Here is a 22,188-nt window from a genome sequence, read left to right as displayed (position 1 = left end):
GTGGAGGAACTGAACAGTCTGGCTTCATGAACGGTCTGCCCTCCACTGGAGGGCAGCTTTCTCCCAGAGAGAAGTGCTAAAACCATCGCTCCTTTGCTGAGCCCTCCCCCAACAGAGCCTGGCAGGAGGCACCATATCTGAGTCTCCATCAACCTGGCTCACATTGTTGGCCTGGCCCTGGTATTCCCTGAGACACTGCCCCACCCTACCTGCAGGCCCACCCAAACCCTTCCAGTGGCTTTTCCATACAATTGGCCAGTCTTGGCTCCTGCTGCAGACTTTCCCAAAGTCTCTCAAAGGTTTACAAACCCCACATAAGCAGCATCTGGCCTGGTGTGCCCATACCTCTTGCTAAGTGGCCCCAGGCCTGGCACTAGCAGGAGTCCTTGGTTCACAGCTTGGCCTCTCCCAGACACCTCCAAACCCAGCACAAGTAGCAGCCATCTGCAGGTCACTTTGTAGTTCATGCCAGGAGACCCTGGTACAGGCAGTGGCTGACCCTGCTCTGAATGTACCAGGAGTCCCCAGAGCCAGCACACCTGTTAGATAGTTTCAGACCACTCAGAAGCACCACCTTCATGAGCAACACATTCAAGGGACAGACTCAGCAGGCACCAGAGCCCCGCTAAAGTGAGGCCTGCTCTGTGGGGTTGGTGCTGCATAGCTGTGGTCACAGCTATTCCTTGCAGCTGATTGACCTGGGGGTTAAATCCTTCCCATTGACATGCCAACAGCAATCAAGACTCAACTACAACAGAAGGATGTACACAGACCACACAGGGATGGGAGAGGGCACAGCTGGAGTGCCCAATTCCTGTGACCAAGGAGGCTATGCCACTGGGCCCTTCAGGACATCTACTACATTAGGGCATGCTGCCAGGACTGGGAGATGTAGCAGCTCTACCTAATACATAGAAACAAACACAGGGAGGCTGCCAAAATGAGAAGACAAAGAAACATGGCCCACATGAAAGAACAGATCACAATCCAGATAAAGAGCTAAACAAAATGGAGATGAGTAATCTATCAGATGCAGAGTTCAAAACACTGGTTATAAGAATGCTCAAGGAACTTAGTGAGGACCTCAACAGTATAAAAAAGATCCAGTCAGAAACGAAGGATACACTAATTGAAGAACAATTTATACAGAAACAACAGTAGAGTGGATGAAGCCGAGAATCAAATCAATGACATAGAACATAAGGAAGCAAAAAACAACCAGTCAAGCAACACGAAGGAAAAAGAATCCAAAAAACTGAAGATAGTGTAAGCAGCCTCTGGGACAACTTCAAGTGTTCCCACATTCGCATCACAGGGGTGCCAGAAGGAGAAGAGAAAGAACAAGAAACTGGAGATGTATTTCAAAAAAATCATGAAAGAAAATTTCCCTAATTTGGTGAAGGAAATAGACATACAAGTCCAGGAAGCACAGAGAGTCCCAAACAAGATGGATGCAAAGAGGCCCCCTCCAAGACACATCATAATTAAAATGCCAAAAGTTAAAGATCAAGAAAGAATCTTAAAAGCAGAAAGAGAAAAGCATTTAATCACCTACAGGGGATTTCCCATAAGACTGTCAGCTGATTTCTCAAAAGAAACTTTGCAGGCTAGAAGGGACTGGCAAGAAATATTCAAATTCATGAAAAGTGGGTATGTACAGCCAAGACTGCTCTACCCAGCAAAGCTATCATTTAGAATCAAAGGCCAGATAAAGAGCTTCCCAGACAAGAAAAAACTAAAAGAGTTCATCTTCACCAAACCATTATTATGTGAAATGTCAAAAGGACTTATTTAAGAAAAGGAAGATCAAAACTATGAACAATAAAATGGTAAAAAAAAAAAAAAAAAATACAAATCTATCAATTAAATCTAAAAACAAACTAATCAAACAAGAATAGAGACAGAATCATCAACACAGAGAGTGTTCTGATGGTTGCCAGATGGGAGGGGGAGTGTGGGGGAATGGGTGAGGCAGTGAGTGGATTAAGTAGTACAAATACATAGTTAAAGAATAGCTATGGGGCAGTAAAGTACAATATAGGAAAGGAAATAGCCAAAGAACTTACATGCATGACCCATGAACATGAACACTGGTGTGGGGATTGCCCAAGGGAATGGGGGTGCTGGGTGGAGGTGGGGCAAAGGGGAAAAAAACCAGAACAACTGTAATAGCATAGTCAATAAAATATAATTTTAAAAAATTGAATGTGAGATTGATCATGTTCTTTCCTTACTCTCATTAGTGCCTTAGATACAATGCTAAATAAGACTCAAACTTTTTTAATAAAAAAAGAGAGAGAGACTCACTTCAGATCTAAAGATACACAGACTGAAAGTAAAGGGACAGAAAAAATATTTCACGAAAAAAACAAATTTTTTTAAAAGCTGGGGTAGCAATATTTATACCTGATAAAATAGACTTTACACGTCTGTAACAAGAGACAATGAAGGACCCAGCTATTCCACTTCTTGATATTTATCTGAAAAAACCCAAACACTAAATCACAAAGACCTATACATCCATATGTTCCCTGCAACATCATTTACAATAATCAAGATATGGAAGCAACCTAAGTGTCCATCAATAGACAAGTGGATAAGATGAAGTGATGCATATATGCAATGGAATATGACTCAACCATAAAAAAATGAATGAAATCTTGCCATTTGTGACAACATGGATGGACTTAGAGGGTATTGTGCTGAGAAAAATGTTAGACAAAGAAAGACAAATACCATACAGTTTCACTTATATAGATTCTAAAAAACAAAATACAGAATAAGCAGACTAGAAACAGACTCACAGACACAGAGAACATTTTGATGACTGTCAGATGGGAGGGTGGTTGGGGGGCTGGATAAAAAGAGGGAAGGAATTAAGCAGTACAAATTGGTTGTTACAAATTAGTCACAGCAATGTAAAGTACAGCGTAGGGCATATAGTCAATAATATTGCCATACCTATTTGTGGTGTCAGATGGGTAATAGATTTATCAGGGTGATCACTTTGTAAGTTATACAAACGTCTAATCACTGGGTCGTACACCTGAAACTAATACAATATTGTACATCAACTGCAACTAAAAGATAAAAAATTATTTAAAACAACAACAACAGATGTAAGCCTGCCCTCGGGGAACTCATTTTCAATTAATTCCTACACAATGCTTTTTAAATGTTTCATGCTTGCTGGAACTAGAATAAGCATTAGTTCATTCATGCATTCCTTCATTCCTTCAATTAATGTTTCTTGAGCAACAAATCCATTTCAGACAGGATTTTCAGCACCAGGGACACAGCAGTGAACAGCAGGCAAAGTGCCTGCCCTCAAGGAGCTTACATTCCAGAAGGAGACACAGAAATAAACAAAGAGTCTATTCAGCCATAAGGGTTTCAGATGCCTGAAATCAGCAGACATGAAAAGCTGAGTGGGTGATATGTGAGAGTGGGGGAGGCAAGCCCTTTCAGACAGGTACCCAGAGAAGTAAAACCTCTTTGAAGAGGAACAATTTTATCAGACTGGAATGCTTTCTTCTGAGGGCAGAGCATTCCAGAAGCTGTGGGTTACCAGGAAGAGCAAGGAGAGATGGAGGGATGTGAGTCCAGCTCCCCCACATCCTAGCAGTGAGGCCTCCACGACAGCCACTCTCAGCCTCTGTTTCTCCAACTATAAAACAAGGCCGACACTCCCACTTTGCAGGGATGATGTGAAAATTAAGTGATAGTATAAACAAAGCCCGGTTCGCAGTAGGCAAAATAAATGAGATGCCCATATCATTAATCTTTTCCAGGCACTCCCTGAAGGAAAATCTGGAATTGCCCAGAAATAGGTATCAACTTAGGGGTGGATTTGATATGTGAAGACTGGCAGAGATGATCTGAAAAGAGCCAGAACAGAAATGTGAGAGATCAGACTCTAAAATTCTTGGGGTTTGGGCTCTGACTACAGCTTAGAACTTGAATGGGCTCAAAAATTGGTGCCCAAAGAGAGTCTCCAGAAAGGATTTCAGAAAAATCTGGCCTCCCTGGAGTGATGCCACCACCTGACACCAAAGATCATGAGATGATACTGAACACGCGCATTGAATCTCTCACTATCCTGGGTCCTTGGCCTGGTCCTGAGCCTCACTAGGCAATGACCTGACTCTGAAGAACTAAGAGTGATGATGTTCATACACCTGTGGAAGGTTCCAAATACTTGACAAGGCTCCACTACATATAAAGCCTGGTTCAGCACTCAAGTCTCCTGCCTTCACGCGCTAGTGTACTTAACCCGCAAAATGGCCCTGACATGCCAGTGTATCTTCATCTTGCAAATAAGGAAATAGAGCCCAGGGTCTGGGGGGAAAAATGAAGGAGGAAGGGAGGGATACCTAGCTAGGAAGTTCAGGAGCTGGGGCTTGATCCTAGGAAGATGGCTCAAGGCTCCAGATCACCTCCAATAACCCCACTTCCTCTGCTCTCTCTTGTAGCACTTAGCACATCTCTTTGAATTATGGGTGTCAACACATGTTACTTAGGGCACCAACTGGGGACTATCACAAGTCCCCACCCTGAGAGTCACAAGGGAGGCCTTCAAGAACCACTCATGCAAGGAAGGGCCAGCAGAAAGGGAGGAGAACTAAAGACCACACTATTAAACAGCTTGCCCTTTGCAAGAAGAAGTGGGAAAAATCACATCATTCCTGGTTAAGACCCTCTGCCTTCTTCCCACTGTACTTAGGATAATGTCAAACTCACCATCCTCTTCAGTGCCCTCCCAGTCAGCTGTCCCCTTTCACCTCTGCCCAGCTGCACTTCTGTTATCATAGAATGAGCAGCCAGAGGGGAAATAAAGGCAGGGTCCTCACCATTACAATCTAACAAAGAACTTAATATGGGAGGCTAAAAGCAAAGAAAGACATGTCTCAACTGTTGACCCAGCAGTTCTAAGCCTGGTTCGATGAGGCTTCCAGGCATTCTGAACAACAAGATGGGGCGGGGCGGAGGTGGGGGGCCTTAAAAGTCTATGCGTATTACCTCCACTAGCTGGGCAAAGGAAAACCTTGAGACTGTACATTCATTCCAAGGCCTGGAAGGGGGAAGGAGTGGGTTGTACAGTGCCCAAAGTGGGGGGAAAAAAACCAAACAATTTTAGTTAATTGCCTGCCTTCCATCACAAAATGGACAAATAGAGCCTGGAACAAGATAAGGATTCAGGCTAACAGACCATCACACATACCTACATTTGAGTAGTCACATCTCCCCAAGGGAAACCTGGCACCACCTTTACCTGTCAATCAATATGTAACTCCCTCAACCCATCCCACCCACTATGAAAGTCCTCAGAACAAAGGAGTCACTCTCTTGGCTCATGCCCCTTTCTTGCCACATGGGAGGCCCATGGCCATTTGGCCTCTGGCCACCCTTGCTTTTGCTCCCCCATTAGAACTTAGCACTATGAACTTTGCTTGGATGCTAGTAAGCTCGCTGGTGTGTAATTTTTTACTGTGTCGGCAAGAAGAACCAACTTTCTGGGAGTTTCTCCCACCAAAACTGGCCCAGTCCCCTCGTCCCTAGGCCTCAACTCCATTGTCACCAAAAGAAACCCAGGTAATCCACCTTAAAACACCCCTACCCTACCATGCTTTGCATTCCTAGCAATCGTATAGATTTTCAAGGACAAGTTCATGTGACTGTTAACATCGCTACTGTCTATCATCCCCACTGACCTAGCAACCCCCCAGGGCAGGACTTTAACTACTATTCACCAATATACAGGCCAAGATTAGCATAGTGCCTATCACACAGTAAGCACTGGGAATAAGTAGTTTTTGAATGGAAGAAAGGATTTAGCAATAGAGAAAGAAAAAAATGGGAAAAAGAAAATTAAAAGAAACAAAATGCACTTTTTTCCTTCATCAAGGAAAGCACTCCCCAAAAATTTGCTGAGAGAGTATGTTAGGAGTTCTTATAAATCAATCCATCAATCAATAGAGTGGGATAAAACTTTTGGAGGTAAGGGATATGGTTTTGGCACAGATTGTGGTAATGATTTCACATCTGTATGCTTATCTCCAAACTCATCAGGTTATATACATTAAATATGTACAGCTCCTTGTACATCACTCACACCTCAATCAAGTGTTAAAAAGAAAAAAGAACAGAAGAGCACCCCCCTGAGAATTCTAAATGCCGTTTCTCTCTCTACCATTTACACTGTGTGACCGTGGACAGTCCTTTGCATACAAATCAGGGCTACAGAATGAAGACTGATGTCCTTTCTAAGTCTCTAGACAAGGGGGACCATGTCTATGGCTGTCAGAGAGCACTAGGCAGCACCCATGCCTTAAAGCACCCTTTGAACCTCAGAGGGGACACCCACAACGTGACACCTCCCTCTGGCGATGTGTAAACAGTCACCAAACACACGGCCTGCTTGGGCCCCACCAACCCCACTGCTGCAGCCCTTTTGCAGGCGCCCTCCCGACCTACCAGGCTTTCCGGCTAGACCGAACAGTGACATTGGTAGCTGGCTGCAGAGACCAAGGTGACAGCATGCAGCCTGGGACGTCCACATCACAGCCTGTGTGGACGGAGCCCACCCTTCCCAGGCACGAGACCTCAAGAAACAAGCAAAGTCAGAACAGGACAGGCAGTGTTCGCAGGTCCATAAAGGACCAGGGCTCCCTGTGGCACTGGTACTGGAATTTGGAGCCTGGCTGCCTACCAGCTCCTCCTTCACAAGCACATTTCAAAGGCAGTGGTAGAGCTACTAGCAGTAGTCAGGTTACCAGGTTAGCCCACATAAAGAAAAAACCGCTGCTCCCCAACTACATTGATACCAGGAAGAAGAGAGAGAAAGGGCCGTTGGATTTGGGAAGCACAGCCACAGAAGTTTGGCTGTACAACCTCAAGCACTGCATTCAGCTTCTGCCTCAGGGACCTTCCCATCTGTACAAGGAGCCAGTGGGGCCTGCACCTTGGTCAGTGTAAAGCCAGGATGACTTCAGAGAAGCATCTAACAAATGCCTATTGCCTTTCCATTTAATGAATACTAATCATTATCATAATTATTACTGGCCACCAAGAACCTGTCTTACACCATCCCCACGAATCACGTTTCTCTATCAGTCTTCAGTATTACCTACCCTGACTTATTACAGCCTGCTGATCGCACACACTACTGTACTCCTGGCCAAAAGCAGGGACTTTTGATATTCTAAAAAGACGCCCTGCTCTGGGCCAGGGTCAGCCTCCATCACAACATTTCACGTCACTTCTCTCTTGCCCCCAAACCCTATTCGCACCATTTTGGACCCCAGATTGGGACCCACCAAACTATTTAATCTAAAACTGTTAAAACATTGTTGCCACAAATCAAGTGTAAAAGAATGCCAATAGTGAAACAGAACTGGAAAATGGAAAATGAAATTTTATTCATCATAAAATTTGGTGTTTGGTGTAAGTCAGCATCAACAGCAAGTGATGACAAGTGGAAGAGCTATTATGTGCCAATTCCAAGACGGTTTCAGAGGGATTACAAGGTATTTTTAAAGCCATTTAGAGGTTAACAAAATGATTTCTTACACCTAATTTCACTTCAAAAGTATACAACTTTCTTTGGCTTTGATATTAGTCAAACTTCTTTTCTATCTACCCATTAAAATTAAGATATTTTGGTCTCATAAGAAAAAGAGACAAGAATCTCTTTTTTTGAAAAAAAGGAAAAGAAAATTAAAAGGATTTGAATAATTTTAATCACCATTTACTATTTTATGTAGCTACAAAATGATAACCTAGGGTAAAATTCTCTGGACCATCTATAATGAAAAACACACCAAGAGTCGCAAACATTATGTGTTCTAAGGAGGGGGGAAGTGGTGATGGAGAAAAGAAAATACTAGGGTTAGTTCCTGGACCATCTACCAAGTTGGCAGTACTCTGGGGCAGCTTGGTTGTCACCTGGGGTATTTCTAGGGTTAGTGGAAGGGGGTGAACTGGAAGTTGGAGAAGTGGCAACTTGCAACAAGTGGTAGATACGGATGAGAAGTCCCAGTTGCCGTGTTCATTGCCTCACCGATCCTCAGTCCACTCGGGCTACTCTAACAAAACACCACAGACCGGGTGGCTTATAAACATCGAAATGTATGGCTCACAGTTCTGGAGACCGGAAGTCCAAGATCAGGGTGCCACCATGGTCAGGAGAGGGATCTCTTTGGGTCACAGACTTCTTGTTGTATCTTCACATGGTGAAAAGGGCAAGGGAGATCTCTGGGGCCACTTTTATAAGGGCACTAATCTTATTCATAAGCGTTCCACTGTCACAACCTAATCACAACTCAAAGGTCCCACCTCTTAATTCTATTTCATTGGGTATTTCAAAATATGAATTTTGGGAAGGGACACAAACATTCAGACTATAGCATTCAGAGCAAAAAGTACCCCTGAAAATAAACAAGTTTGGCATGCTCATCCTGAAAACCTGATATCCTCCCTCAGGAAAATTCCTTCATTAAAAAAAAGAAAAGCAATAGTAAGTATAAAGCTCTCAGATCTGGATGCCCACCCACTGTTGGTGCAAGGCTGCACAGCCTGGCTGGGTGGAGGTGGAACATGTCCCCTTAGGTAATCTAGAAGTGGGAAGAACTGTGAAGGCTTTGGAGTCGGAAAACCTGGGTTCCTCACACACCTCACCACTCAATCTACCGAGGACACACACCCGGCATGCAGTAGGTACTCAGCAATTATTTGCTGAATGATAATCTAGCTGTGGGGTCTTAGGTAAGTTACTTAACCTCAGTAAGCCTCTGTTTCCTTACGCAAAAAGAATAATGTTATCTGCATCTCAAAGGGTGATGGGGTTAAATAAGAAAATATAAATTTAAATACTTAGGCACAATCCTTGGCACATATAAACTCTGCCAAAATATTATTACTTTACTAGGTTATATTTTTACACAATGTTATTGTTAGCCAGTCCTTGCAGCCTCCTTCCCAAGCCACACAGCTCCACGAAAAGCAAAGAGCATCTGTCTTAATCCCATCCCTCCTATTCTCACGTTCCTCTCCAAATCAGGGAGACACCCAACAGGAGAACAAAAGGCCCCAACACTGAAGGATATAAACCAACAAGTCACACCAGGGAAACAAATGTTCAACAAGAGCATGGACACATGGGCTGGGGTGGCTCAGTGGACTGAGTGCCAGCCTGTGAACCAAAGGGCCGCAGGTTTGATTCCCAGTCACAGCACATGCCTGGGTTGTGGGCCAGGTCCCCAGTGGGAGGCACATGAGAGGCAACCACACATAGATGCTTCTCTCCCTCTCTTCCCCTCTCTCTAAAAATAAATCAATAAAATATTTTTAAAAAAAAAAAAAGAGCATGGACAGAAGCTGTCCCTGAAGGAAGGCAGTCACACAGCCACAAAGTGCCATTTTCCATTTTTCGAATGGAACCAACGTTAGCACCTAATGTTGGTGAAGTGTGAAGAAACTGGCAGCTGTCACACTAATAGTCACACATGAACTCAGAACACAAAATGGCTGCTCACAGAAAGCCCGTAAGGCCTACATTTTGGTCCACTACCCCAAAACCAGGAATTTACCCCAAAGAAGCAAGTAAGTAGAAAACAATAATGGGCAATATTCTTTAAATGCACTTACTACAAGCCCAGATCTTCTCATTTTTTCTTTACAATGAATAAAGAAACTTACTGCAAAAAATAGAAAAAATTAAAGAAAACCTAGCAGCCTCCCCCCGCAAAAAGTAATCTAAGTAAATGGTAATAAATCAAGTGATAGAATATTATACAGTCATTTAACAGGATGGCCACGTGATGAAGAAAAGGATGACTATAAAAAAATGTTAAGAAAGCAGAATACAAATAAGCACATTGATAATAGCTAATATTTATTGACTCTTGGCTCTGATCCAAATACTCTTCTAAGAACATTCCAGTTAATCTTCACAATGACCACCCTAAATGGGGACTCATCCTATCTTATGTTTAGACAAGGAAACCAGGCACTGAGAGGTTTAAGACCACCCAGCTGGAACTTGAACCCAGCCAGGCAGCCTGGTTCCAGAGTGTGCCCTCCTGACTACGAGACAGCACAGTGCCCCTCAAGCACCTGGCACGCTGCAAGTCCAAGCAGGTGCAACTCTGCCACCCAAAAACGGGAGTTGCAGATATGGAAAGTATCTGAGGCAGAATTATGGATGTTTTGGTGTGCTCGAACTGTCTTTATTACTTCACTAGGTAATTAAATTTTCATAATGGGCTTCCATGCTTTCTTAAGTACCAAAGGGCCTTGTAGAAAGAGACAGCAGTAATGTGGGTCTGGTCACACTATCTTCCCTTGGATGCTAAACAATGGTAAGGATATATACCCCAAAAGCCCAGGCCAAAACCCTTTGCCATTTCCAAGCCATTCCAGTGGGGAGGCTGCTTGGCAGAGGACTTGTCAGTTACCCCAAGCACCGAGGACTGAACAAACCAGCTCTAGCTGGAGGACAGTGTCCAGGCAGCCACCTGCACAGATTATTAAATGAGGCAGAGAAGCCACTTGGCAGGACATAAGGGAAACGTTCGCTGCTTCGGGTAGCGTAGAGTTGGGGTTCCTTTGCCAGGCTCTTCAGGGGTTTGTGAGAGTCGAGCATCTCTGGAGTGGACTCCTGTGTGTCACATGCAGGGATGTAATTCTTAATCTGTGTTTGGGTCACTCTGGGACACCGCTCCTGGGACATCCTGTGTTATGGACTGAATCATATCCCTCCAAAATTCGCATGTTGAAGTCCTAACCCCACTGTGACTGTATTTGGAGGTAGGGCTTTAGAGGTCATTAAGATTAAATGAGGTCATAGATCAGACCCTAATCCACAGGATTTATAAGAGGAAGAGACACCAGGGATGGGTGTGCACAAAGAAAAGGCCAGGGAGAGAGCTCTCACTTGAAACCAGCCCTGCCAGCACCTTGATCTTGGCCTTCTGGTTCCCAGAACCATGAGAAATTAATTCTGTTGTTTAAGCCTCCTAATCTGTGGGATTTTATTGTGGTAGCCCAAGCAAATTAATACACCCTATTTAGCCAGAGAAATGCAGGAGGTGGTGGAAGGAAGGGAATATACAAGTCAAAATGCCCCTCTACTCAAAGTTTCTAAGAATCCTGATTTCTCATCCAGAACACTCCCAGGATGGACGACAATGCTGTCCACTTTCAGCTCCTTGAAACTTACAACTACTTCAGAAAACAAAGCTCCCCATATACACAAAATTATCCCCACAAACCACACATTATACAAAATATCAAGGGTCAAAACATGGATGTAGTGACATACATCCTCAGAGATTCAATTGTAAACTCTAGATATGTCTCCTCTTACCAAAGATAAGAAATAAAACTGGATTTATATTTTTAGAAAACTGTATGAGTAAAAATAAGAAAAAGTTTACATCCCCGCTGTCAGCATAACTCAGGTGTGTTCAGAGCAACCTCCTTAGTGAAAATACACAAGCAGGACTGGCAACTTCCTCAAAGACAGAAAATGGCAGAGGAAGACCCACAGAGGGGATCTCTGTAAACCCCAAATAACAGCTGACAAACAAACAGCTTACCTGAGAGGGCAGAACCTCAGCCCAGGGAACAAGACACCTACTGTGCAGCACAATGCCGGGCACCTGCTGGGGTGCATGAAGATACCTGGACCCCCTGCAAATGTGGCTAGAACAAGGTGCCCACAAAGCCTGGTATTCCTGTCCCCAGTCTCAGGGTCACTGCCCTTTTCAAAACTAATGGAAATAAGGCAAAAACCAGTGTTCTTTAGAGTGGATACACCTAGAGCCAGAGCCAAGTCTCATCCCTCCACACCGAGGTATACCCACATAAAGAGAGGGTGCCCAGGCGCAAGGCCTTAAATAACAGTTATCAGGGAAGACGGCTTCCTTTCCCTTCTCCAATCCTTCTTATTACTTCCAGGCAAACTATCTGAGGTAGCATGAGGACAGCCTCCACACCTTTCTAATGCTTCTCACTGGTTTCTCTTTTTAACAACAGTCTCAATCAGCCCTGGCTGGTGTGGTTCGGTGGATTAAGCGCTGGCCTGCAAACTAAAGGGTCGCCAGTTTGATTCCCAGTCTAGGGCATGTGTCTGGGTTGCAGGCCAGAGGCCAGGAGAGGGCACACAAGAGGCAACAACACATTGATGTTTCTCTCCTTCCCTTCTCCTCTTTCTAAAAATAAATAAATAAATCTTTAAAAATGAAAAAACAACCAATAGTCTCAACCACAACCAAGAACAGGCAACAACACTGAGGTCACTTTGTAACACTGTTTCCTTTTCATTGTCTTTACTTTTATAGTTACCTACTATTTAAGTCAGCTTATTGTGGCTCTCCAGTCACAGTAATCATATAAACTTTCCTTTTTAAATAAAGACTTTCAAGTTTTTTAAGCATATGTTCAAAAAAAATTACAGGATAAGTTAAATAGTACCATGGGTTAAAAAAAAAAAAAATTTAACTGAAATTTGAAAACCAGCAACCTTAGTGTTCTCCTAGCCTGCGTGTCTCACACCCTGGATGATCTGTAAATATCTTCTCAGCTGAATTCCAGCTGAGCAGTGCCCTGAAAAACTACATACTTTCATTGTACACAGTGAGGCAGGTCATGCCCACCACACCAACCTTACAGTATCTACTCATTTCCTTCTTCGCCCTTGAATCAGAGAACACTGGTTTTCTCCCAAACACCACTCTTCCTTCCATAGCATTGAAAACCCTAATTTGGAGGTGGGGTACACACAGCCTCTTAGGCCACGGGACTGATGGATGTTGGCCATCCAGCTGGGAGTCACCATGCACCTTCTAGGAAGGGTCCCGACAGCTGGGAGGAAGGGTGTTCACCTTTTTTGTACCATGGACCCATCCTTACAGTCTGGTGAAGCACACAGGCCTCTTCTCAGGAAACATGTCTCAAGTTATAATGTATAAAATAAGACACACGATTACAAAGCAAACTAATTACATTGAAATGGGAATTATCAAAATATAAAAAACAAAACTGGCATAATACGGTATAGAATTCTTTATTATCATATTTAAAAATGAGCGTATTTTCCAGCAGAAATGACATTCTGAGATTTTTTCACGTCACAGTTGTTGCAGCTGCCTGTGATTTCTTTCAGTGACACAGTCACCCATTTTCTAACCATTTTCTATGGTTTGCTGCTACTTTCACAATTAAGAAAATGCTAAAGTTCTATCAGAGGCTACAGCGTTTTTTTCAGTTATGTAAGTTCGGCCCCTCGAATCCTGTCTATGGCCATGGAGGACACTCTCCCTTGGCCCCACTCCCTTCCTGCTACCTGGGATGAGAACAGGATGGCTGGAGCCGAAACCGCCATTTGGGCTCTAAAGCAAGACAGGATCCTGGACTCTGATGACCATGCGCCGCACACCAGCCCCAGCCTGCCTAACTCTGGATGGATATTTCTATCTCGTTAAGACACAGCTGGTACATTCTTTATTATATAAAGCCACTCGAACCTAATCTTAATTGCTGAATCTCTTAACACTTTTTCTGGGTAGTGAGTTAGAAACAGCTTGAACCTGATCACTAGCAACTTTCATTCATCTTTGAGAGGCACACACTTCCTTACTTATAAAAACAATTCCTCTGGAGCTACAAAGGAAACTCAACTAAAACAGTTCCCCTGTAGCTGACAGCCTTCCAGGAGGCAAACCGCAAAACCTTGAACAAGAGAAGATTCCCCTTTAACTCAGTGCGGCTCCACTCCTGAAGCGTATCCTTGACAGCGTGCATAAGCCCAAGCATCACACATAAACCACGGCTCACACTTCAAGTCCACGACCAGGGATAGACACATTCTGCAAAGTCCACAGTCATGGAGGAGCAAGCTCAAAGGCACTGCCGTGACATACAGGCCGGGAAGTCATCCCTGTATTGGTGGAGGCAACTCAGAAAGTACTTACTAATTGTCATCGACTCTGGCACTGAGGCAGAAGGTAACAGGCTGCTCAGAGGACTTCCTTGGCCTGGAGAACTGGCTTCCACACTGGGAAAAGGCAGGCAAAAGGAAGTTACACTCGGCCACTTAAATGGACAACCTCACCATTCAAAAAACTAACTGGTGCTAAGTTTATTTGGGTATGTTTACTAGAAGGAACAGATGGCAGCCCTTTGAAATCCTCATTATTTTCAATTCCTTTTTGACAAATTTACCTGCTCACTAAAATTTATTTGTAATCCCCAAATTAATATTCACGGTGCTTTCATGCTCAGTCTACACATGTACAGTCCCCAGGTGTACATGCTCCCAGGGGACACCAACCAGGTGAGCTCTGCCTTCTTTCAACTATCATATTATTAAGTGTGTCCTTTTGATGGGTTATTTAGTTCCACATTTTTCACATTTCTTGGTGATTTTGCTATTTAAAATGGCCCCCAACCATGATGCTAAAGTGCTGTCTGGTGCTCCCAAGCACAAAAAGGCTGGGAGAGCCATTGTGGGGAAAATACATGTTAGGTAACCTTTTGTTTAAGCATGAATTACACTGCTGTTGGTCAGGAGTTCAGTGTTAATAAATCAACAATGTATATTAAATAAGGTGTCATAAAACAAAGTTATGTATTGACTGGCTGACAAAAATGTTGTGACCAGAGGCTCACAGGAACATAGCCCTGCATTTCCTCTAGGAGCAGTAGTTCAGTTCTCACAGCACCTTATGAAACATAACCACCACAAATAATAAGAACTGACTGTATATTTACAAAGAATTTGCAACATGGAAAAATAACAACACATCTTTCATGAAAACAGCAGTCACATTATGGTTAAAACACACATGCACATTTACACACCTACCACTATGCAAAAAGGACTATGAAATAGAGTTGGGAGTTACAAGTGATTTTTTTTTTCACCTAATGCTGCATTTTTCATTTTTTCTAAGATAAACAGCAAAAAGGACTCAGTCCTGGATGGGCCCAGGGACACCAATCCTTCCTGACATTATGCTAATTGGTACAAGCCCCTACCGATAGTATCATTTTCAGAGAGCAGAGCCCCTCTACTGGGGGTGAGACCACAATACCAAGCATGGTGTGGGGCAATAGTGACTCCCAGCCAGGAGCAAAGTGTGTAAATGCAGGCATGATATCTCCCTGAAACACCAAATTAAATCATAAAGAGAAGAAAAACACAGTAACAGCAAGGATCATGCATAAGCAAAATTTCACACTGACACCAAGCAGCCAATGACTTTGGGCAACTCAAAAATCTTTTGGATACTTTAATTTGAAAAAAGAAAGCCAACATGGTACTTACTACTATATGCCAGACTAAGCACTTACAAATATATGATATATAAGCAACTTAAATATTATATAATATTAATTATCCAATATTATCATCAATTATTAAAATTAGCAAACAGTGACAGAGGAGGTACCCATATATGTCCCCAAAAGTGCACAAAGTAAAGGTGGTGTGCAAATGAAGTTTAACAAGTCCTACTTCTTATAGAGTCTCTCATGCTCTTTAACCCTTGACAGCTTCACACTCTGTAATGTTAAGACTAAACCTGGACACAAACGAGGCCTTGCCCTTCAATCCTAGCAGATGCCCTCCTATCTTTAAAAAAGAATAAAATGCTGAATAAAATTCAATCCCAAAGGCAATCTGTTTTCTGAATACTGACCTGTACCGAGGTCCAGGCTCTGGGAGCACGTGATCCTTGGGTCCTGTCCCGTTCTCCAAGCTTCCAAGGGGGGCATCTGTGAGCACAGAGAAGTCACAGAGAGGAAGTCAGCTTTCTGCTTTCATTTCATTTCCTCCACGAGACAAAGATACAGTGCAGACATGTAGCTCATCTACTAAACCAGTTGCCTTAGAAATCGGTACACTGGATTTTTCTCTGCTGCCGGATTCATTTTTTTTTTGGCCATTACCTCAGATTTTGCTTCAGTCACTGACAGAAAGCCCTAACCTTTTTTACTTTAGCCACCTGGAATTACCCATGAAGTCCACATTCAGAGCCAACCTCAGAATCAGGGAATACACATCAGCTGTTAGACGAACAGCTCCTGCCTGTAGTGGCTCAAGATGGACATGAGAGGGCAGCACAGCCTAATCACTGACAGTGTCTACTCAGGTCAACACAAAGGGAGAGCCAATTTCTAAAAAGCCATTTGCCTGCATTCGGTGACATGCGGGAAAGGCATCTGGAAGAAATGAAGCCACAAGCAATCTCTAGAAACAGTAGGCAAGGGGCACTAAAGAGTTTCATAAATGTACTAGCTGCGGTTAAGTCTTTTTCCAGGAAAAAGTACAAGTCACGTCCCGCAGACCAGACGGTGACATTAAAGCCAGTTTCACTCAGAACATTTGCTCACTGGAGAAACTTCTGGTTTGTCAATGCCCACTACAGAGCCAGGCCTGGATGAGAAAGGGGACAGGGATGGAAGGGAACACATCTGGTTCCCTAAGCCATCCCTCACGACCTCTTCTGTGTCATCCCTTCAGTTTACGTGAGCTTCATCCTGCTCAAGACTGCCCAGTTCTTCAGGGGTTGAACTAAGAGAACTCTAAAGGAAAAATGTTTTTCCACCTTTTTCACCCTGCTGACACCATCATGCTATTCCACTTACTCCTACGTCTTCCAAGAAGTTTGAAGGGGAAAGAGATAGTGTCTACTTGGCCACCTCCCCTTCCTTGCTCCCTGGTATTGTGGTTAGTCTAAGAATGAGGGCTCTTACCAGGGTTCAGGCCCTGCTCCCAACTTTAACTCAGCAAGTTACTTATACTCTTTGTGCCTCAGTTTCCTCACCTGTGAAATGGGGTGACACTCCCACCTACCATACAACATTTAAATAATGTCTACCACATAATAAAGTTCTGGTGCATGTAAAATTCAGTGAGACTACTCAATGAGTGAGTGCTAGCATCAACACATTCTATATCAAGTCTGCCTACCACAGGCTCTCATCTTCTCAGTCAACTGAATTGCTCTCAAAGAACCTCAGGGAATGTTCTCCTGGGTCCCTCTCCCACCTTCTTGCAGCCGATGACAAGGCTGAGCAAGCACTCCACTTCGGAGCGCTCCTTTCTCAGCCTTCATAACAATGATCTTTGGTCCTCCTCCCCCCACCATCTTTTTCTCTGATTCCTAAGCAAAGGTGTCCCTGAATCACAGCTCTGAGGTCTCTGTCTCCCCGGTAAATCCAGCAAAGTCTTAGTTGCAGACTTCACCTCTGAAGAAGAGAAGACTTCACCTTCTCTGGCTTGGAGCTGAGCCTTGAATCCCAGTCCCATGTTTCTAACTGCCTACCAGAGATCTCTACTGGGATGTCCTAAAGGGCTTACCAACTGGTCAGGGCCCTCAAAGCCACTCCTGTCACCACTTCCCACTGGGCTGTAACCTCAGAGAAGGGTGGCGCTCACCCTCCCTCCCATCACAGAGCTACATGGTGGCCCAAGACCTGCCAGTTCTACCTAGGACTGCCCTCCCACTCCTTGCTTACAAGCCGTTCTCATCCTAGTTCAAAGGCTTGACACCTTCGAGGGGTCTCTTGCAGCAGGTCACCTCAGTTGTCTCACCCTCTCTAATCTGGCTCACACAAAGCTGTCAGACTCTGCTCCATGGAGAGAAGATGAGAGGACTCCAACATATACATGGAATCCCCTAGCAGGAGGAAAGGCCAACCTCACCCACCAGCATCCCAGATATAACACCAACTTGGCCCAAGTGGATTTTCCTTCATAACACATGACCGCGATCAGCTACAGGTGTCAGTGGGCCTGAGGCACTGGAGCCACAGGGCAGTCAGAGGCACAGACTGTCTCACTCATCTGCAAGGTCTCTTCTGGGGCAGGTACTACTATTATCTTAATTTTATAAATGAGGAAACAGACCTCAAGGATTTTAGTTACTTGGCTAGGATCACATAGCTAAAGTGCAAGGATCTGAACCCAGGTCTGCCCAGTGGCAGAGCTGGGCCCTGGCCCGCTTCAGTCTCTCTCATTCAGCCAATCTGAAATATTTGCTTTTCCCTCTACAGGTCCCTGGCTTTCCTGCTGCTATTCCTTTGTCCACAACTGTATCCCCAACCAGATACCATTTTCCAACTGCCAGATGTCCACTCCCTAGAGCATGCCCGCACCCCCACCTACTGCACCCACACTTCACTGCTCAGTAAAGGCGTTCTGAACCCCAGCTGTGGGCCTGGCTCTGGCCAGAGTCAGGGTCACACATGAATCTTGACAGACATGGTCCCTATGCTAATGGATCTCAAAAACTAGTGGGGAATGGGGCGCAGGTATTTCCAAGTAATCACACAAATCCACCATCACAAACATAATCACAAAAATAGACAACAACGCAGACACACCAGATTTACAACAGCAGAAAACAGGAGGCCTGGCCTCCCTGGGCACTGGGGCAGAGGAGCCTTCCCTAAGACAGCAACACCCGGGCTGTGACCTGAAGGACGGGGTTAGGCAGGGTGAGCAAGGCAAGAGGAGCATGAGGACTGAAATGATGGCAGGCCTGGGGCAAGGACATGGAAACAGAGCCATGCGGCTGGGACACTGGGCAAAAGGGAAATGGGAGGAGATGCGGCTGCTCGGTGAGCTGGGGCCTGGGTGGTCACACTGAGGATTCTGGATTTTACCCCTAAGTGTGGCGGAAGGGTTTCGAGCAAGGGAATATGGCAATCTGATTTATGTTCTAAAAAATCACTCTGGCTGCTATGGGGTGGGGGCCAGGAATAGAAATGGGGAAAGCTGTTGGGAAGCTCCTTCGCTATAGCCCAGGCAAGAGATAAGGTTGAGTTAGAACAGGGTGGTGAAAGCATTCTAGGTACACACTTCGCCATTTCATTCCTTTCTCCTTTACATCAGATGATTAAAATGATGTTCCCTGTCTCCTCCTTGTTGCAAAACTGCAGAAGGGACTCATCTTTGGATCCCCAGAGCAAAGAACAGTGCTGTGGCAGAGCAGGATCACCTAATAAATGAGCAAAGAAAACAGGAGTCCTAAGTAGCACATGACCTACGTAAGTGGGGTAGAAACCACACAATGCAGGCCCTGTGGCCACTAGTTTCCTGGCCTTCCAAACAGTAAAATTAGTATCTGGGAGCAAAGCTCTCAAATCAACCATCTCAGGTCAAAACAATGCTACATGAGACTCTCCTCACCCTTGAAGAGTGACTCCTGAGACTCAATGACAGGACCAGAAGCTGAAGAACATACAACCTGATGGGAGAGGAGGGGTGAGGACCTGAGGTTTTCAATGAACTGCATCCATCAGAAATTGCCTCTGCATGTGCTAAACCCACCAGTAAAAGCAGACCCCGCAGTGAGGGCCAGAGCAGTACAGGTTTCATGTGTGTAGTGAGTAGTCACAGGTACTTTGTTTGCCCCATTTGTCATTCTCAGGTGAAAAGAACTTTGGGGCTCTTTCCCTTCCAGCCTCAAAGAAACACTGGTAGGCAAAGGTGCTTTGCTGTTGCAGGTAATACACATGCCCTAGGAATGGCAGTGTATCCAATCCTTCATCTGCTTCTCAGGGACTCATGTGACCCTGGCCTGGCATATCCCTTAGTTGAGCCCCTTCCTAACCTGAGAAATTCACGTCTTCCAACATTCAGAAGTATAATAATTCTGTGTTCAGGGCCCCTTTCTCTGCTGCTTTCTCCTTCCCTAGACTTGGCTACCAAAACACCCATCCTTCCCCGTCATGTCCCTCTCCCCGTTTTTTATTCTCCTCCTTCCTTCCCTCTTTCTCTAAATATCCCAAAGGCAGTGACAACAAAGGCACTAACATTTTCAAAGGTGATGGGAAATTATCCAAAGGTAGGAGCCTTCTGTGTGCAAAGTCACCACTAACTACACGAAATGGCTCCAAGGCCTCGCTAACAGAAAAGAGGTTAACACACTCAATTAGAGGGTGTCAATCAGAAGGAACACTAGTCGGAAATAGAGGGAAATAAAAGGAGTCTGAGAAAGAAATCTTGGCTGTGCCCAGTGCTGCCCATGGGGGGTCCCCCTACATGCAGGCCAGTCCTAGAACCCCCTGGGCCACATGCCTGCCATGGAAATGAGGCATCAGGCCAGGAGGGACTCAATGCAGTTTGGCATTCCAATCAGGTAACAGACTCCCCCAGCTCTGATTCTAGTGTCTTCATGAGGCCTTGGTATAATCTTTCTCCCATTGCCATGTTCCTACTAACATTTGCCCCTCGGGTTATCACAAGGCTCCTGACAGCTTTGTTACCGTAGTAAAATAAAAAGTTGGCAGACTGGCTCCTACCAGCATCTCTGGTGACGGTAATCAGATACGCTGGAACTTAGGTCCCATCAGTAGTGACAGAATGGAGCCTCTGGGTCTGCAAGGACAACAGCCAGAGGTGGGACTGTGGGAAATCTGGCAGGGGGGTGTCTTCTCTTGAGGATCCTCAGATATCCTGGAAGCTGGCCAGAAACTACTTCCAGTAGAGACACTGATCCACAGAAAGCCCAGAGGGAGGAGGAATGATAGGTTCTATAAGACTAAACCCAATTTGAATGGCAAACAGCATTTTAAGCAGCCAGCCATCCACCCGCAGCATCTGATGGTTAGAGAAGCCCAGTTAAGAAATGAAAAAGCCACTGGAAACAAAACAGACTGGCTGGTACATGCACCTAAGAGCCCAGTAATACTTTACAACCCAACTGAAAGGTCCCTCCTCTGGGGAGCAGGACAAGGTAAATGGGAACCTGGATCATAACCTGAAAGGCATGAACAAACCCTAGAAACTCTCTTAGGTTTGCATAGGACCACCTGCTCTCTGCAAACCCCAACTCCCGTCTCAGACATTCTGCCCATGTCTGCACTGCCACTGAAAGGGCGGTAGGCAAGGCAACCCTTGGACTCCTGGGCCCAGGGCAGTCACCTGAGTGAAAGGAGGTAACAGTGCAGCCTGGCCTGCAGACAGGAGCAAGGCCTCCCAGACTGCCCACCTCTCAGAGATTTCAACTGAGACCCAGAGAGAAGTCCTGGTTGGGATGGAAGGTCACGAGGTGGAGGCAACGGTGTTGGCACCTCAGCTAAGTATAGGCCAAAAAGGGAGGGGGTGAAAATGACAAGGGAACAAAGATCAGCAGACAGGAGATAGGGGCAGATCCCCATACGGAAGTGTGGGGCACAGAATGAGAAAGACGGCAGGACCTCACCAGGTCAAGAGTCCTCTCCGTTCCAGGTTCAGCTCTCAGGCCCACAGCTGCCAACCAGATGCCATGGCACATCACTGCTGCAATGTTAGCAGTACATTGAACCTGGCACCCTTTCCCACATGAGCTTGGGAATCTTCACCACAAATGTGAGAGGAAGGTGATAACAGAATGACTACCCCTTCTTCCTAGGCTGTGGTCAAGAGTGAATGAATGAGTTTATCCAGTCGATCACCTTACAGCAGGGTTCCCCAGCCTCAGGCTGCGGACCTGATCGCTACCAGTCCGAGCCTGTTAGGAACTGGGCTGCACAGCAGGAGGCGAGCTTGAATGCAATGTGCCTGAATCATCCGGAAACCATCCCTGCTCCTCTACCCCCATCTGTAGAAAAACTGTCCTCCACAAAATTGGTCCTGGTGCCAAAAAGGTTGTGGACCCCTGCCTTATAGTCCTGGACTCACTTCAAGGGCTTGATTAAGTATTGGCCACGTTATCACCATTGTCCACTTTCCAAAAGAGGAGACTAGCCTGGCAGACATGAGTCACTTAGCCACGCATGCGCATTAACCTCCATGTAAACCAGGAATATGCTGCTCAGAGCAGTAACCTACTCCAGTTCCCACAACTTCCTAGAGCTGAGACTGATCTGACCCACACTCTAAATTGCTGCCAGTCAACGGCCCTGCCCACCTCTTCACATGAGCTAGTTTGAGTGGGTTTCTGCTCCTTGCGCAGTGACAAGTACAACAGTCTATCATCTGGTTCATAATGTCAACAGCTTCCTTGAGCAGTTGGCAGGCCCCTGTCACAGTTTCTTAAACCTGGCCCTGGGAAGACAGGAAGGATACTTAGCAGGTGGGGGTTGGAGGGGCTGAGGCCTCAATGACTTGGTGGTGCTGTGGGGAAGTGCCAGGCACTGAGTCAGTGTGGCACTTTTCATGCCACTTTTCTGGGCAACCTGGGTTCATGCACGTCC

General features: G+C 45.2%; 1 protein-coding gene across 1 annotated transcript in view; it reads right to left on the bottom strand.

Annotated features, from left to right (window-relative positions):
• Positions 1 to 22,188, bottom strand: part of SNX29 (sorting nexin 29) — a 547,242-nt gene that overhangs the window by 446,226 nt on the left and 78,828 nt on the right. Inside the window, exons 10-11 of the mRNA XM_054589590.1 lie at positions 15,702 to 15,777; positions 13,974 to 14,056 (exon numbers count right to left, since the gene is read on the bottom strand). Coding sequence (XP_054445565.1) covers positions 13,974 to 14,056; positions 15,702 to 15,777 — 159 coding nt within the window. The remainder of the gene's footprint in view (positions 1 to 13,973; positions 14,057 to 15,701; positions 15,778 to 22,188) is intronic.

The sequence above is a fragment of the Pteronotus mesoamericanus genome, unplaced genomic scaffold (assembly GCF_021234165.1).
Source record: "Pteronotus mesoamericanus isolate MK-2021 breed Mesoamerican mustached bat unplaced genomic scaffold, CSHL_Meso_final scaffold_167, whole genome shotgun sequence".
NCBI lineage: Eukaryota > Metazoa > Chordata > Mammalia > Chiroptera > Mormoopidae > Pteronotus > Pteronotus mesoamericanus.
Note: the sequence above shows the minus strand (reverse complement) of the source record. Positions and strands in the feature narration are given on the sequence as shown.